General features: G+C 39.9%; 1 protein-coding gene across 6 annotated transcripts in view; it reads left to right on the top strand.

The window, feature by feature from the left end:
- Positions 1–18,142, top strand: part of lrriq1 (leucine-rich repeats and IQ motif containing 1) — a 48,054-nt gene that overhangs the window by 13,034 nt on the left and 16,878 nt on the right. For all 6 annotated transcript variants that reach the window (XM_058644396.1, XM_058644397.1, XM_058644394.1 and 3 more), the window contains 10 exons: positions 53–203; positions 916–1,109; positions 2,197–2,324; positions 2,825–2,898; positions 3,713–3,806; positions 8,461–8,640; positions 12,500–12,814; positions 14,379–14,562; positions 15,830–15,955; positions 17,139–17,231. In XM_058644396.1, the coding sequence (XP_058500379.1) occupies positions 53–203; positions 916–1,109; positions 2,197–2,324; positions 2,825–2,898; positions 3,713–3,806; positions 8,461–8,640; positions 12,500–12,814; positions 14,379–14,562; positions 15,830–15,955; positions 17,139–17,231 (1,539 nt within the window). The remainder of the gene's footprint in view (positions 1–52; positions 204–915; positions 1,110–2,196; positions 2,325–2,824; positions 2,899–3,712; positions 3,807–8,460; positions 8,641–12,499; positions 12,815–14,378; positions 14,563–15,829; positions 15,956–17,138; positions 17,232–18,142) is intronic.

Raw genomic sequence — 18,142 nt, 5'->3', positions numbered from 1 at the left:
TCTCTTTTTTACTTTTATAAAGGTTGCCTTTACTGACTTCGTGTTGTTCCAGGAGAACGACATCTCATTTGTGGATTGTGGAAACATGGCGAGCTTACGAGTTCTTCAACTCGGCCACAACAAGCTGACTTCCATCCACGGTTTGAGTGGCGCTGAGAATCTGGACGTTCTCGACCTCTCGCACAACCTCATCAGCCGCATTGGTGAGAAGAATCCAGCGTTTTCTCCCCTAAATCTTTCAAGTGTTTCATAAGAGTTGTAAAAGCTTCCATTGATTATTATTAATTGTACAATAGAAACATCAATTGATAGATATATTTATTAATTGTTATTAGGAAGTAGTCAGTGAAAAAAATAGGGATTTACAAAAAAAATGGGACTTAAAGGTACCAGCTTTTAAACATAAACTATTAAGAATGTTCATTTTACACAGCAGATACATGAATTTAAGAAAAATGGGTGAACAGACATGAAGTCTTGTATATTTCTATTAAATTTTATCACTACTGTTGGAGCAGCCAGCAACGTGTCCAAGTATTATTGTTCTTGGAGTAAAATATGCTGGAAAGCTCCTGTCAAGTCTGCAATCCTCCACAAGAGGGCAGCCTCTCTCTCTTCTTTTATCTCCTTGACTTTTCCATATTGAAAAGTAATTTAAAAAACTGGACTCAGCTCTGAGCTGCAGTTATAAATAGATATTGGCCAAACAAGCAGTTAAATGCATTGATTTACCTCCACTTACTTATAACATTATGGTGACTTAACTAGAATTATATGGTGTTGACAAATTGAGCCTTTAGGATATTTCTATGTCAAATTAAGATTTTAAACTCGCTCATGATATGATGTTTTTTTGACTCGCCTCACTCTGAAGAAATGACTTCTCCTTTTTTTTTTTCTGTTTTATTCTCTCAGCTGGTCTGGAGTCTGCGAGACGACTGCAGTCGCTGTCGCTGGGTCACAACCAGCTGATCAGCACCAAAGGACTGAGGGACGTCTCCACCCTCCTTCACCTGGACTGCTCACACAACCACCTGGCTGTGGTGGAGGGTCTGGAGAACAACGCTCTGCTGCACACGCTGGACCTGAAGTCCAACAATATCACTGAGGTAAAAACACTGTACATCTGACCTCATTTATCGAGTTAAGCTCACATCGTAACGTTTTTCATCTTGTAGGGTTGAAAATAATCTGTATGTATAGGCATGCAGGGGTGTCCATGGACAATCTCAAACAAAAAAACCCTGAAATGTGTCTAAAATCTTTTTTCCTGCCAAACAAAGGCCTCAATTAGACCCAAAACCATCAGAACATCACGTTCATTTGCTGGTAAAATGTGTCTCCTGCTGTCTAGCTCATCAACTCACAGTCCTAATGATATATTTTAAAGTGCCACAAAGGAGGAACCTGCACATTTATTGTAAATGCAGCACCTAATTGTGTAAAGATTCTGGTTTTTGCACTAAAAAATGTAAGATAATGTGATTTCAGTGGGTTTTGGAGACATTTATCGCAATAATATCGTCAGTAACAATCATTTCCCTGTTGTTCCATGCCCGATTGCAGAGGTGGAGTATTGAAAGTAAAAATACCACTATTTTGATAACATTTTAGTAAAAGGTTGCAGCTAAAAGTTACTTTAAAAACTAGGTTCTTTCTTGTGTCATGCAAAAGGGTCAAGGGGCCATGAATCTCACATGAATGGTTTTTAATTAAAGGCAAATTAAAGTGCTGATATTTGTAAATATATGTAACAGTCAAAATGGGTCAAAGGTCACAAATGCTTTAACTCTCTCACCTTAATTTAATACCATTTCACCTGTCATCATCATTCCCGGCTGGACGTAATTATTTATTTAAATTCAGGGTAAAAAAAACATACGTAAGTAAACGGAAAATTACAAATGTACACAAAAAGTACACAAAAAAACCTACTCATTTACAGTAACGCGAGTAAATGTAATTCATTACTTTCCACCTCTGCCTGAGGAAATTATGTTGTGACAGATTCTTTGCTTCAATCATTGTGTAATTACCCGTTTAAGAATGTATTCACTCTTTCAAACACACACTTGACTGTGTGAACTGCACACGGTGATGACTGTTGATACAGCAGGAATAAAAACGACTGACTGACAGAGATGGACGGAGTCATTTAGTTTGTCCAACCCCGTCTTCTTTTTTTTTGTCTCTCAGCCCCCGAGTCTTATCAACCACGTCCTCCTCAGAGAGCTGCACCTGGATGACAACAGCGTCTCGTCACTGCAGGGCCTCGCTGTCTGCTGGCTGCCCCTCATGCAGCACCTGTCTGCAGCTCAAAACAGGTAGATTCCATAAGATTTTTTATATATTTATATTTTATTTTCTCACTTCTTTATTTTTCTAAATGTCTGCACTAGGTAAACCTGCACTTTTAATTTTGTTGTGCAATGTCTCGTTGTCACATTAACAGAAGGCTTTTCATTTACGGTCAATGTTTTTCCAGGTCAGTTTGGAACTTCATTTCATTAATTGAATTATCCGATCTGACACTTTTTTTTTTAGTGAGGTCCAAACGGGTCTTTCTCAAAATCTCCCTCTTGTGGTGCCACAGCGCTCACTAGTGGTACTAACTGTGAACAGCATATGAACTGAAGAACAATGTTAAGACTAGAGATTATGTTAAAGAACAAAACTCAATGTTTCTGTGACTCACATATGTTATACAGCAGCATATCTACTGCATGTACTACTCATATATATATATGTATATAATATACATATATATATATATATATGTATATATATAAACATATATATAATATGTCCTTGTCTCGTTCAACAGAATCACCCTCCTGCCTTCCATGTCGGATTTTGTTTCCCTTGCAAACCTGGATCTGAGATTCAACTGCATATCAGGTAACATGTTGTGTGATTAAATATCAATTATACACTATTTTATTTCCTCTTGTTAAAAGTGAAGCAAAGGAGGTTTCAGAGTGATAGTTTAGGTTGTAGTTATTTGAGATAAATGATGCTCACTGAGCTGTGTGAGTGTGTGTGAACTCACCATCAGTGAAAACAAGGAGCGACACCAGTCACAACGGATTTTTAGGTCATTAACAAGCGGCTCAGCTCAGAAAATTGTGCTTAATTAGACAGTATGATAGAATCTTTATCTTTCTATTAGACAGTTTTTTTTCCAATTGAAAAAAAAACACCTTAAAATGATGTACTGCACCAAAGTCCAAGGAGAAAATCTGCATTTTTGTTTTTTTACTGGCAGAGACACAGGAGCTGCTTTTTGTCACTAAGGTTTTTTTTTTTCACTCAACAACTCCTCAACAAAACTGGTGACTGAGATACAGTGGCAAACATAATGTGTAGACTTAAGCAGGTAGGTGTTTTATAAATAAGTGACAGATTAGTTATATTTAGTAAGAATAAGTTTACCTGTCTTTAGCAGCGCTGACAATGTGTCAGTACCTTATTCAGCCACACTTCAAAAAAACAAACACATGGACTATCTGTTTAACCTCAAAGTAAAGACGTCAATAGTAAAATAAAATCCAGGCGAGCCACTCAGCCGCAGATTGATTTATTTCACTTCATAAAAATTGTAGACGCACCTGTGTTTCCACCATTTTATGCCCCTGCCTTCATATTGAACACAAAACCTGTCTTTATCCTATTTAGTGTAGTATTTATTATACTTATTCTGCTTCTCCCTCAGAACTACACAGTGTGTGTGAGAGCGTGGCGGGATGTCAGTTCCTGCGAGACGTCCAGCTCACCGGGAATCCTCTTCAGCAAGAAAGTAGCTGGAGGTAAGTGGAACGCTCTGAACGCTCTGAACGCTCTGGGCTTTTTCCTCCGGAGAAGAAACTTTCAAAGTCTTTCAAAATAAACTCTGCTTTTACTCAACAACTGAACATTTAGGTGAGGATTTGTCCCCTCACGTATGTCCATTATTGTAAAGTTGATAAAGTCATTCAAACTCCTGCTACTGGGAAAATTGTTCAACCTTGTTGTGTTCAACGTACGTTTGATGATGATTTAACTTCAGTGTGCCTCAATGACATAACTTTAAAATCCATTAACTAACTCTTAAAGCTCTCTATAACCTGTCATTATTGTAAGGTCTGCAATTAAGAGTATACTTTATACATCCTATATAATTAGAAATAATAATTGGAATTATTATTATCGCTTATTGTAGTTTGGTTTTGTATCTACATTTATTTTATATACATTTTATTGAATGTTGTCAATGTGTTATTTTACTAGTGTAAGGTCATAAAAAGTAAGAAGCAGGAGTAATAGCTTTAGTTGTAGTAGTATGAAGTACGTAGGAGATGCAAACCAGTAGTATTGTATTAAACGTTACTTTCAGCTTCAGCTTCCTGAAACATCACTCAGTGGCTGTGATGGATGCAACATACCAGTTGAAATCCAGTATTTCTTGATCCCAAATGCGGTCTGTTGGCTCAGGTATTGTGCAAACATTCCAGCAGAACACAGGCCTTCCCGTCCATTTCCCCAGGATCAGCGCTGTGATCCGCGTCTGCTATTAGATTACCGCGACGTGCCACTGACACCTGCGAGCACGTACAGTACATCACGTAATTCCCAAAATGTTTACACGGCAGAAAGAACAATTATCTTTTTCTGCATATTCACTTGCAGCACAGTGCCTTAATGCTGTTTCCGTGTTAGGACAATTATCATTGAGTATGTTTTTCGTGTTTTTATCAGTCTGTCATTAGCAGTGAGCTCAGGTTTGCCCAAGAAAACCCTCTGATTTATCCATCTCTGCCTCAAAATCAGCAACTGAGTGCTTCAGTTTGTTCATAAGATGAATGCATGAAACGTCCTTTGTTTTAGTCGCTTATTTATCCATCTATTAAAAAAAACATGAGTTACTTAGAGACATTTTTCCCCATCTTAAGCCTTAACTGAAACATTACCTTAATATTTCATTGAACTTTACTTAACCTCTACTGCCAGCGGTGGACTTAACCCTCCATATTCCCATGCTCATGCCCCGGCCCTTTCATCCCAAGCCAGTGATAACACGGGGCTAAATTAGAGCTCCAGAAAAAAGGGGGGAGGTGTGAAGAATTCCCCTGCCCCGTTGCCGCTGTTGCTGCCGCTGCTGCCGCTGCTGCTGATCCTGGAGACGTGGAAGAAGAAAACACTGGTGGGCTTGATTAATCAGGGCCACTTTTAGAGCCAGTGTTTTGGAGGAAGTCTTCACTAAATGAAATACGGACTTGTGTTCATACGGAGTGAGCGAGGACGAAGGAATGTGAGCCAAGAGAGGAGGGAGGAGGAAATTTATATCAATTTAGAGAGGAATCAGGTTGAATGAGAGAATGAAGGAGGTTCATAGCGTAGGTGAAGAGAATCCTCTGTGTGATCCCTCTCATGTTTCACATACAGTCACTATGAACAGTTTCCATTATTATTGTATTGCAGAAGTTTCAAAAAAGAAATGGAGAAGCTGAACGAATAATAATAATAATAATAATAATATGGTGCAGTTTTGTTAAGGAATATTGTATTCTTGCATTAAGTGGATAAATGTTCCGGTCGCTGTACAAACGTTTCTCCTCTCACTCGCTGGATCTGCCGTGTTTACGTTATTTCCAGTGTTGCAAAATGTGGAAGTGGGAGCGAGTTGCCCTTTTATTCACGGAAACTGTTTCCATTTCACTCATTCACATTGACCTTTTATCGATACGCCAACTTTTCCACCTCCCTCGAGCGTAAAAAATATGATATTTCAATATCGCATTTAGAATTTTCCCTGTAAATGCACATTATTAAAAACACACTGTGTGAGTCAAAACCAGCCAGAGTTTATTCACTTAACAAAGGGCCTCACCTTATAAATGCTTCTAAACCCTTAAAAAGAGCATGTTATGTGAACACAGTTTCACATCCTTAACTTAATTCATTTGTGTCACCAGTTAAAATATGTATTTGGAAAGTTCGTTCCACCACTTTCTTTTTAAATCCTGATTATTTTTTTCTTTAGTTTTATGAGTTTGGAAACTTTTCTGGCCGTGTAGGATTTATACAGTGTGATTTAGCAAATAACGACAGTTGTACAATAAATACAAAGCGTTTGCACTTTGTCCAGAAGACGGAGAAACCGCGTTAACGACGAAGTGATCGAGCAATGCGGAGGGTGAACGGGTTCTCTTGAGGATTGAGAAATGAACAAAAGTATTCTGTACACACTACATGGATCTTCTCCATTTTCATCCGAATGTGTGTGTATGGTTCAGTCCTTAACTGAATTACAGTCTGCACCTGTAGACAGCCAGTCAGAGATTACGTGTCCCGAAGGCCTGGAATCTAATCTAATCCCTCTGTGTCAAAGTGAGCCACATGAAAAGTGAATCCCTCTGTCCTGTGTGGTCACATCTCTGACTCCAGGTGACGCTGTCTCGTGGCGTGCACAACACAAACTGTTTCTCAGAATAAAATCCATAATACAGAATTAAGCAGCTGAAACCCTGATATTATGCAGCTGTTCGATCGCTGGTACATTTTATTTTAAACGTTTCACAATCCGTGGTTATTTGTTTTACAAAATATGAAATTATGAGGATACCAAATGTACATGGAATAACTGAAATACCAATTATCCACAATTAGGTCGGCCAGGAATGAACAACAACAACAACAAATTTACAAGTAGTAAAACTTCTATGTCATTATGCAATTTCAAATTGAGGCTATTGCATCAAGGCTTCAGTCTTTTAAACTTAAAATATAATCTTGCTGGTGATAATTCTAAAGAAACAATTATTTGTTTGTTTCATGCAAATCATTTCCTCTCATTCCATCGTTCACTTGTTTTGCTGCCTCGGTTCCACAACTGATGTTGATAAGCTGTGTAAAACGGGGCTTTTGTTTTAAATAACCCAGAGATCGACTTATTATAACCACGCATTGGTCAAAATATTATGAGCTGCTGAAATGAAAAGGCTCACCCTCAACACATGTTTCCTCCTTCTCTGGTGGCATGACTTTTGTGCACATGGTGCTCTGGGAATCAAAGATCCAGTTGTTCTTAATGTATTTAAAAATCAACTCCATGGCCTAAAACTGTGTATTTTTCGTGTGGATTGTATTGTTGCTGGTCCCTTGTGTCCTGTAGAGTTTCCAGCTCCACATTTTCCCACTGAACACTGAACCACATTTGGCTCAAGCTCCGCTGGTCGATGCTCTGAGTCTGTGTTTCTCTGGCAGATAGTTGGGATTCTTCTGTTTGCACATCCTTAGCCTCAGGCGGCAGTTACCTCTCCCCCAGAATCAAAAAAGGCCGTTCAGGGCTTCCCTCCAGTTTAAGGGCTAATACTTACCTAACATACTCCATTCGGTAGGGAGGTTTATCCAAAGTAGCTGTGTAACTGAACCTTTAGGAGTCTTAAATTTGACTTTATTGCCAGTAAACGGTGTGCGTCGTTATACCAGTGGATAAAGTTCATATATAAATCACTGTAAATAGATTACTTAGAGCACAAAACGTACAACACTGAGGACACAGAGCAGTGTGTACAGGGAGTAGTTCCAAAACTGTCAAATGAACAGAGAATGGCCGGAAACTACATACTGTATATACACTGTTTACCGAAATAATAATCATAGTTCTCCTGATGTATTTTATTATAAAGTCATGGTTATTATAACATTGGCAACACTGGTACCAAGCATTACTTCCATCTTGTTGCATAATCTTTATCGTCATCAACTGTTGACGTGTGAAGGTGTGGACACGACAATCTCACATCCCACAATGCTTTGCCAGCCTGTGTGTGTGTGTGTGTGTGTGTGTGTGTAGCATGACAGGAGTACAGCTGTTATGTCATTCACGCAACTGTGTTGTATTACCATAAATACATAAATACTCTCAGTGTTTTCTGACTTGTTATATTGCTATTTATACCATTTTCACTAACGTGTGAATACTTCTAAAAAAAAAAATTTTTTATTTAGGGATGAGTCGTTACCTCATGTTTGTGTCCGATACCAATATCACAAACTCCAATAGCTAACCAAACTCGAGTCTGGGTACACATTTGTGCCGAGTCATTTCACAGACATAATTCTCCAACTGTCTAACAAGTATTGTTCTCACAAAAAAAGAATATTCTATTCTACTTCTATTTGTTTTTTACATAGGATTTTTTGGATTGTATCGGATATTACATTTCTATATTTAAGTGTAGAATTCATCCGTTATATTGACGCGTGCATCCAAAACACACTTTTATGTACTAAACAAATTTGTACTGTTCTCATACGTTGGTTAAATACAAAACCATTCCTCATTTCGTCATTTTAAGCAGGCGGCTTGAATTGTCAATATTATATACAGTGCCGTCAGTGTTGTAACAGCCAAAACAATAGGGCCATTAAATCACGGCTCTAAGTGCGTGTTTAATCCCGTTTGCTCTCTTTTGTCAGGTCCGTGCTGCAGAGAGCAGTTGCAGGCCTGAGAACCATTGATGGGAAGGAGACAGACTCCCTTCTGTCGGCCCCCGCTGTTCCACAGGTCAGCTTGGCCTCAGGCGGCTTCCTAACGTTTTGCCAGGCTCAGCTCAAACAGACGGGTGATTTACAGCAGCGGCACCACAGGGAGCTCAGGTAAGATAGGGATTTTATGGACTGCTTTGTGCTGAAGTACTGTCACCGAGTCTTGTGTGGAGGAGAGAGCTCTCGGCAGAGGTCGGTGAAAGGAGCCAGAATGGTGTCCAAAATTAGCTATCATTGCTTTCTTCAGCTGTTATGGACACACCAAGGCATTAAGGGTAATAATGATGTTCCTCAGAAACATAATGTGACACATTTATGAGGTGCAGTTCTCTCATGAAGACTAGGGGGCAGTGCAGGGTAGTATAGTAATTGTCACAGCTGATGTTGTTGATTTGAAAGCCTCCTTCAATAGTGCCGTGATTGCTTCAGTGGTTAAAACAGTTCAAGGAATACTACACGGATTTGCATTTAGCTTTGTATCTCTAGAATAGTAGTATTTTTGAAAAAAACTCAGTTTCCACTGAGTTGAGAAATATCTTCATTCTTTTCTATGTTACGTGCCAACCAGTGACACTTGGTCCAAGGCTTGAAACTGCAACGCTAATTCTGCACTTTTTAGACCCACTCATATGGGGACGGGACCTCATTCCCAGAATGTAAACAGTGTCCGCCATCTTTGCTAATAGTTACGCTAACAGGACCATGTGTCACTGGTGGGCACGTAACAAAGAAAAGAATGAAGATTTTTCTCCACGCAGGGGAAACTGGGGCTGGGAAGTACAATTTTTCAAAAATACTACCCCTATTCTAGTAACACAAAGCTAAATGCAAATCGGTGAAGTATTCCTTTAACATCCTTTAGTGTCACTATGTTTTTTGTAGATGATATGCAATGTATGTTCTGAGTTCTGTGGTGTGCCCCCTAGTGGAATACTCCAGTAAGATGTGTAGGATACGGACAAGTACACAGCAAGTGGGTGAACAGCGATGCTTACAGTCTACTGCATGTGGTTGTCTATGAGAATGTGTGCTGCTGTTATCTCTCTATTTTCATTATGATTACATTCTGTTAAAATGACAACAGGGATTAACTATGCAGTATATGACACTCTTATGGGTAACATCTCGAGTTTTAGGGCTGCATATAACAGTAATTCTCATAGTTGACTGGTGTGTCAATTATTTTCTTGATTATTCCATCAGTTTTTTGATCCATAAAATAACCTTCTACCATCTTGTTTAGTCCTTAAACCAATGATATTCAGGTTAGTGTTGTAGAGGATGAACAACTTTTTCACATTTAAAATGCTTAAATCAAATGACCTCCACATTGAAAACAGTTGCCGATGCATTTAATAGTTGTTTATTATTTGGTTAACTGTCACAGTGAGGCATGGGATGCTATTAAAGAATCAGGTCATGATTATCCTCATCATAGTAATTGCAATTTCAGTAATGTAATTAATGCAAAAATAAATATGCTTAAATGGCCCAAAAAAGACCCCAAATTGAAAATCTTCATTAATTCATCATCAAATGACCTAAACTTATGTTTCCGTGAAGAAACAAAACAATTGTAAAGTGTATTTATAAGAGGTAATGTTACACTTTTGAAGGACACGTGCTGATCGTCCTGCCAGACAGACAGACACGAAGCAGCCAGGAATGTTAGCCATCCCCCTTTGTTATGTCTGATCCGGAGGGTGTAGCGAGCCCTAAAGACAACGTCCATCTATTTTCACAAGTCCTTCGATGTCACTGGCCTCCGCACACATGGATGGTCCTGTGCACGGCGGACCACCAACACTTAAAACAGTGGTCAACTTTCCTGCTTATCTTCACGACCCCTCCAAATTACACAACACAAAAGATGAAACGAGGCGGCAGCTACCCCGTACGGGTCACACCGAGGACTCCTATGGCTCGGGGGTTGGCGCGGTGCTCCCTTTGCTTCACCCCTCACTGTGTGCCCTCTAGCCCTCTGCCCTGTGGACAATGAGCCTTTCTGGGGGCTTCCCAATGACCAACACAGCCATTTAACCCCTGGCCTGACCTTGTGTCAGACTGAGGTTTCGGGGAGGTGAGAAGAGTGCCACACGCCAGTCCACTGGAGTCTGTAAGGTGGGGAAACCACTGGGTTCTATATCAATCTATATTGATATATTATATTATATTATATTATATCATATGTGACAGAGAAACAAGAACTTTTCTTTGCTTTCTCTTTTTTTTCTCACCCTAGAACTACATCCTTTATTCGCCTTCATCACAGTAAAATAGAATGACAATTTCAGCCTGAGACACGGAGGCTCACTCTCTTATTTTGCTGATAATAGACAATGTCATTCATGTGCACCAAAGCCCATAGATAAAATCTGTGTTTTAAGCTTGTTGGGGAGCTTGTGGTAAGTAGGTAGGTCGACGTATTTCCAACAAGGACGTCGCAAAATGTGCATTTGAACTTACTGGTGGAGGCGGCAGTGGGTCCACAGATCCTGTGTGCCATGATGTAAAATCACAGATCCTTCTCAATGGACTTTGGTGTGAAGTGGCCATGTTTTTACTGAGTGAGAGTGAGCCCTCTTGTCTCAAGATGTCTTTAAAATGTAACTAAAATGAACAAATATAGTGAGGTAGCAATGCATCTGTTTATTTTAATGATTATGTGTCCATTATGAACATGCTTTACTGCAGGTTCAATTCCCTGCTCTTGTATAAAAGTTTCATACATGGTCAATTTGACCCCAAAATGAACCAGCAGGTACAAGGGGTAGGGGTCATTATGGTCGCAGTAGTATTGGACCCCCCCGACGCCTCTGTTTCTTATCCCACTGAGATTGAAGAGGTAGATCTTTGTGGAGAAGATGAAGCCGGACTACCAAAGGGTACTGGCCTTCCAGACTGACTGTGCACTAAAGCGTCTCTGGGCCCTCAGGCCTGAGGACGGGGTGGGGACGGGGTGCAGAGCCAAGCATCACTAATAGATTCATTAAGTTCCCATTGATGTGGCTTTGTAGTCAGTTTATCCCCTCAATGAAAGAGACATTATATGGTATTAGGGACACACACACATGCACGCACGCACGCACACACACAGACACACACACACACACACACAAAATAAAATTGTCATCATGATGTTAAAAGTGTTTGCACAGGGTTTTAAAACTTGATAAATGGGCCATGGCACAAATAAACTGCATTATTCTGTATCAAAAACAATGAGGAGAATAAAATCTTGCTACTCCTTCCTCTTTATATGATATATTATGTGACAGTGATCAAACAGAACCTTCTAGGGACCCAAAAGTTTCCTGTGCCTCTTTATAAAGTGGTAAGTAGTAAAGTACATTCAAAACACACAGTTCAAAATAGAACTACACCTAAGCCTTGCTTATTTATAAAAGGGCCAGAAAATGTCCCGTGAGTAAGTGCTTTTGCCCATTTTTCCAGAATAACTGTCAATATCCGGCAGTTATTTACAATTTACTGCATGTTAAAATGGTGTGTTAACAATTTAAAATAAAGAAAAACAAAAACAAACACTATAGTTCACCAGATTCTTCGTGTTTATTTTGAAAGTTGAACAGTATAAACCATTGAACATAAAAAAATTTAGATTTTGCTTCAGTGTCCAAAAACAGGGCAAAAAATGGAAACTTATGTACAGGCGTTTTACCCCCTTTTTCCTTTTCTGTCAACAAAGACACTGATTCACAGACAGCGCGAGTGAAATTACCGTAATAACCACACACAGGCAACTTCCCAGCTTTCAGAAACCGTTGGAATTTTTCCAATAGCACCAACTGCTGCGTAAATACATGTACGGTAATGCAAAGTGCGCTTGCACAAATGTGTTTTCTGTAATACGTTCTGTGTTAAAGGGTTCAAATTTGTTCTACATTTTGTGTGAATTAATCATCTACACTATAGCAAATAATATTTATTTTGTGTATGTGTGGGTTTGCAGTAATGCCTCATCTCCCCTGGATGCTGTGAAATGCTCCTGCCGACACTTCACCGAGACTCTGCAACTGGCTGTGGAGCAGAGATTTGCTCATGAATATGGGGACACCTCTGTGTCTACACTGGGCCAAACTGCAGTGGAGAAAACAGCGGATATGGACAGTAAAAAAGAGCTACCAGTCATTCAAAGCAATATGATTCCAGTGGATAAATCAGCCACGGAGATGAGCTTTCACTCCTCCACAACAAATGAAAAACCAACTTCCTTCCATCTGGAAATGGCACCTGAGTCTGACCATCATGAACTGGACTCCAAAAAGTAATTCACCAAATGCTCGTAGGATTGGCTCAACTCAGTCTCTCGTTTTTTTTGTTGCTATTGCCACAGATACGTGTGAGCTCACATCTCTGTAGCAAAACACATCACATCTCTGTAGCAAAACACATCACACATCACAGGGTAAATCACACCAGGATGTCCCCATAACAGTGTTAAAACTCAGAGTTAAGGCCATAAACTGTGAAAAAAGTGGATGTAGTCTTCATGTTTGCTCATTGAAGCCAACCAGGAAGTAAGAATATATTCAGCAGCCATTAGAGGGTGCAAACAGAATTATGTTTGAATGGAATTCTATGAGAAAATGACACTGTTTCTCACTTTATCTATATTTCTGAGGACTTAATGATCTCAATCATTAGTTGTAGGTCTTTTTTTTTTACAATGCTGTAAATTTTGTTACCATTTGGAGTGAAGAAGCTGGACGAAATCATTACTCTTGAGGCTTTAAAGCAGGGGTGTTAAACTCATTTTAGTTCAGGAGTCACATACAACGCATATAGATCTCAGGTAGGCCGGAGCAGTAAAATAATAGCACAATACACTACAAAAAACAAGTTTTTTCCTTTTGTTTTACATTTAATGACGTATCTTTTTACAAACCGTATTATGAACCTGAAATTTCGTGAGAAAAATAAGTGCAATTTTAACAATATTATGCAAAAGTTGACATTCACACAACTTACAGGCACGAAACATTTCACACAGGTATATGAAAGGGACAACTTTAGTATTTCACATTATGATTAGACTGTAATCACAAAGTGAAATTTTAACAGATTCATCCTGCGGGCCGGATTGGACCCTCAGGTGGGCCGGTTCTGGCCCACGGGCTGTATGTTTAACACATCTGCTTTAAACAGAACTTCAAATTCTTATGGGTGACATCATGTGACCATAACGGTGCTAAAACATGACATGACTCTTTTTTTAAATAAAACATTGAATTCAAACATTTTTATCTCGTACAGAACGAACACATTTAACATTTCCAGTGACTTGCAGGTCAGTACAATAGCAATATTTGTCAGGGAGGGCAGCTTATACAGTGAACGGATGGATAATGTCCACGTCTGTACATCAATTCAGTCCGACACAATGCTGTTGACAACATATCAGTAAGTGCTGATACTTGGTTTGTAATGAAAATCTCACCCTTTTTTTTTTTTTTCCACGGTGCATACTGTATGGACGGTGCTGATTGAGAGAGCTAGCTCGCTCTCTATTTATAGCAGCTCAGCGTTTTTATTAGTTTCTGCTGCAGAGCATTTGTCATCATTGGAGCCTCCTCTGCATGATTTACGGCCAAGGATGTTGAACATTCTATTCATTTTAACACGCAGCTTCATCATTAACACTGCGCTATCTATGGGAGGACAATAGATCTTTGATATGAAGGGTGACTCTGGACAGGCTTAAACTTTCCAGAGTCCTGTTCTCCAGATGTCTGCTCCGAAATATATTTTATGTTTTTGAAAGGTGCTATGACATCATGTATATCCCTCACTTTATGTGTGTGTGTGTGTGTGTGTGTGTGTGTCCACAGCACAGCAGCGGCAGTGATTCAGCAGCAGTGGAGAAAATACAGAGAGAAATGTGGGAACATCAGCTGCCCCCCCACAGCTGAGAAGGGAGGTGGAGGAGTGGGAGACAGAGGAGAGCCAGACGCAGGATCGTCTTCTGTTGACAGGAGCGTTATTGAACAAGATTATGCAGCAATTGCTATCCAGGTAAAAAATATGTCACATCATTCTGTCACGTTTACTCACTTGCAGTTTACAGTTTGCCTCTTTCTGCAACATTCCCTGACAATCCAGACCTTTTTTTTTGAGAGTTTTAATCCAATAGTAGAAATATTTACTCGTTTGGTCTCATGTTTGACCTGCTAACAAAGTTTTAGATGAAGTGTGACTACCCAATCAAGTGTTGCCATTGTACTGTATTGTTTCTCCAAACCTCTGTGATGCTACTAATTCAAATGTCTACATGCTTTTATATCAACATAACAGTGTTAAGATGTCGCCATCAATATTGATATTGAAATATTGATATGACATGCGTTTGATAAGACACAGTCTGACAAAACCTTTTTGTACAAATGTGACTTTTCCCATTGTTTCGCATTGAAAAGTCAAATTGGATTTTTTTGCATTTCTCTTTTTCTAACATCCAATGCATTGATCTTGACAAGTCTTGGACCAGCACTGATATTAAGTATCGGATCAGCTGATCCATGATGAGGAAAACTGCATGATCTTTTACTATAGGCTTTACCTTTTTGCTTTTTTTTGTGCCTAAACCTAACCACATTCATAACCAGGAAAATGTCATCATCACCGAACCAAAATCATGTTGATTTTCCTGGCTGTAGGCATGTAAATAAGTAACATCATATCACGATCGTGGAGGTCGGGCAGAGATTTAAAACGCCACCAGCTAATGCCACAGGTTTCTTTGCTGTGCCAGAAGGTCCGAGTGAGTTTCAACGTCATGTATGATTGAGAATGGTCTATTTTCACCTTTCAGACATCCATCTTTATGCCTCATACGTGCCATGGAATCTTCCGCTTCTGCTAAAAAACATGCCACTCAACTTCTCGCAACTCCCTTCTCAGCACAAAAGTGTTTGATGGGTCCTTTAGGGCTCCCTGAGGTAGACGTAGGTGTTGGTGGTGCAATAGACTGGTGTGTGTATATGTATTTTGGGGTTGTACCCAGTGATTAATCAGATTCCAAAGAAGTGTGGTAGTAGGAGCTCTAGGATCTCTGTTGCCGCCCCCCCAAGCCTATTGGGAATTGGAGGATTTAGAGGCACTCCGGAGCTCCATTTGTCTCCGAACAGCCAGGAGTCACGCAGAGTTCAGACAGCAGAACGCTCAGCAATTAAAAGAGGGGTTAACATGTTTTATCTCCCTAATGGGATAACACACAATATTTACGTTTACTGCATGATTCATGGAGAGGTTCCTTCTATTTCTTTCTTTTGGGTACGGTCAGGCATTCTGGAGGGGCTTCATTCTGAGGAGGAGGCTCGCATCTGCTCTCGCTGTTGTCACATGGCCTGACAGCGGTGAGGACGAAACCTTTGAGGAAGTCGACGTGGATGGATTTGTCTTTGATGAGGTATGCACACAAGTTCATGTGTTATTCACTTTCATGGCCCAGTAATCCCTTAGCCCCCGTAGCCCCCTTCTGACACACAAACCTGCACCCCAGGCTGCAACACAGATGCATAAATAGAAAGTATATACACATAAAACCAACATGGAAACAAGCCACATTTGCAAAAGCCACATTTCCACCATACGTTACCAGGACCCCTAAGCCCCAGGAGCTTCTTTGAAGGAGTAAAAAGTTTCCTGCACGCCATTGTTTGATTGAATATCTACTGCGGTGAAAGATAAGAGAAGATGATGCAAAAGAACAGGATGATGTGGAAAGACTTATAGTAGCAACACGCTGTTTGACTATACTACAATAATATCACGGCTGTTAATACGCTGTACACTGTATAAAGAAAAAATGGATCGTCTACGAGGTCAGACAGAAGTAGCAATTAGCCACCAGGGGGCGAGACTCTGCTGGTTGCAAAGGAAGTTTGCGGATTAATGAGCCTACTTCTCACTTGATTTATAGCGCCTGTCAAAAAAAAAATGCTCAGCATTTAATGGTCTTTAAGTCACATTGGCTAGCACTTTTGACTCACAGCAAGAAGGGTACTGGTTTGAATCCTGGTTCGCCGTGTTTTGTAGACCTGTCCAGATTTTAACTCCGCCTTTCGCCAAATGTCAGCTGGGATTGGCTCCATCTCCCTGCCAACCTCATATGGAGGCTAAAGCAGTAGACAAAGACTGGGTTAATCAGTTACTAGTTTCAGATCTTCTACGATAGACCCTGATGTCCATTTTCGTAAAGCGTATGCAAATTTAGTGGAAATTAGTGTATAAAGCACACAGCACAAATGAGTGGACACAAGTGTGATTGACAGCTAATGTCGCCCAATAGAAGATTGGTTGTACGTAGGTGACATCTGTGAATTTTGGGTTTCATAACCTCACATGATCAAAATCAAGTCCTGAATCTCAAGGCTTCACAATAGAAAAAGACTACGCCCATTTTTATATACAGTCTATAACATTTAAACTGTGCTGACATGAGTTAAAGATGGGTTGTCACAATTGCAGTAATGAAGGGAAAACACTGTTTCACTACAAAACAACAGCATTTTATTTATTCTTATTAAAAATATATCTGGAAGAAATATGCTGTAAACATGTAAAACTAAATCCTTTAATTTCTTTCAAAGGCAGCAGAAGAGAAACGCTGGACGTTGACGCTTTCTGAGGACTCGTCATCTTCAGGGCGTCATCGTGTGTCGCAGCAGCCGCTCTCTCTGAAGGTAAAGAACTTGCTCCAAGACATTTAAAACCTATTTTTTGCTTTCGAATGTGGCCAATAAAGTTTGGGATTCACCAGCCGTTGTGTGGTACCAGTGGAAGACTTTTTTTTGTTCCGCTTACCCTGCCCCCTTTTTCATCTAGATAATTGCCCCCTCAAGAATTTGTCTCACTCTCCCTGATTGATCTTGAGATTTACTCTCTTGAAAAACAAGATTGTTTCCTGGAGGGCTGAAGGTTGCTCAGCACCAGCAGATGTCATTTTTCACACTGGCGGACTGTCGTCCCGTTTTTTCCCCCCCTTCCTTTACCTCTTGCTGGATCTTTTCTTTGGAGCACGCTCAGCGCTGTACATCATGGTCGCCAGTTTAAGTCAGCTGATGTGGTGCAGCTGCTGTCATGGCTGATTTCAGTGTGTTGACAGTGAGGTATACATCAAAGGCAGGGATGAACAATTTAGCTCTTGGACAAAGCGAAACTGGGACCAGGAGAGTAATTAAGCTGTTAGTTATGAGCATTCCTTCAGTGTGTAAACTTGCCTTGGTTAAAAATTGACAGCCAAATACCTCAAATCAAAACATGCAGTTTGGTCAAACGGGAGTGAACATTATTCTATAAATTATATTTCCTTTTCCCTTAGGGATACTGATGACTCCATATTACGAGGTTTAAATTGATACTTTAGTTTTTCTGTAACATGGTCGTAGGTCAAGGAAAAACCTCTTAACAAATACAGGTAAACAGATAAAATCTACACCTGTGTTCACTGCTTTACCTCCACCATTCGTCATCACAAAATTAAAGTTTTTGATGCTAAAGTCAAAGTCCACAGAGAAAATCAGCACTTTTACATCACGGTGCAATCGACTGCTGCCTCCATTAGGACCTACGTTCACATTTAGCCAAGTAATAA

The sequence above is a fragment of the Solea solea genome, chromosome 12 (genome assembly GCF_958295425.1).
Source record: "Solea solea chromosome 12, fSolSol10.1, whole genome shotgun sequence".
Taxonomy (NCBI): Eukaryota; Metazoa; Chordata; class Actinopteri; order Pleuronectiformes; family Soleidae; genus Solea; species Solea solea.
The sequence above is the reverse complement of the archived record's forward strand: the minus strand, read 5'-3'. Positions and strand labels throughout refer to the sequence as shown.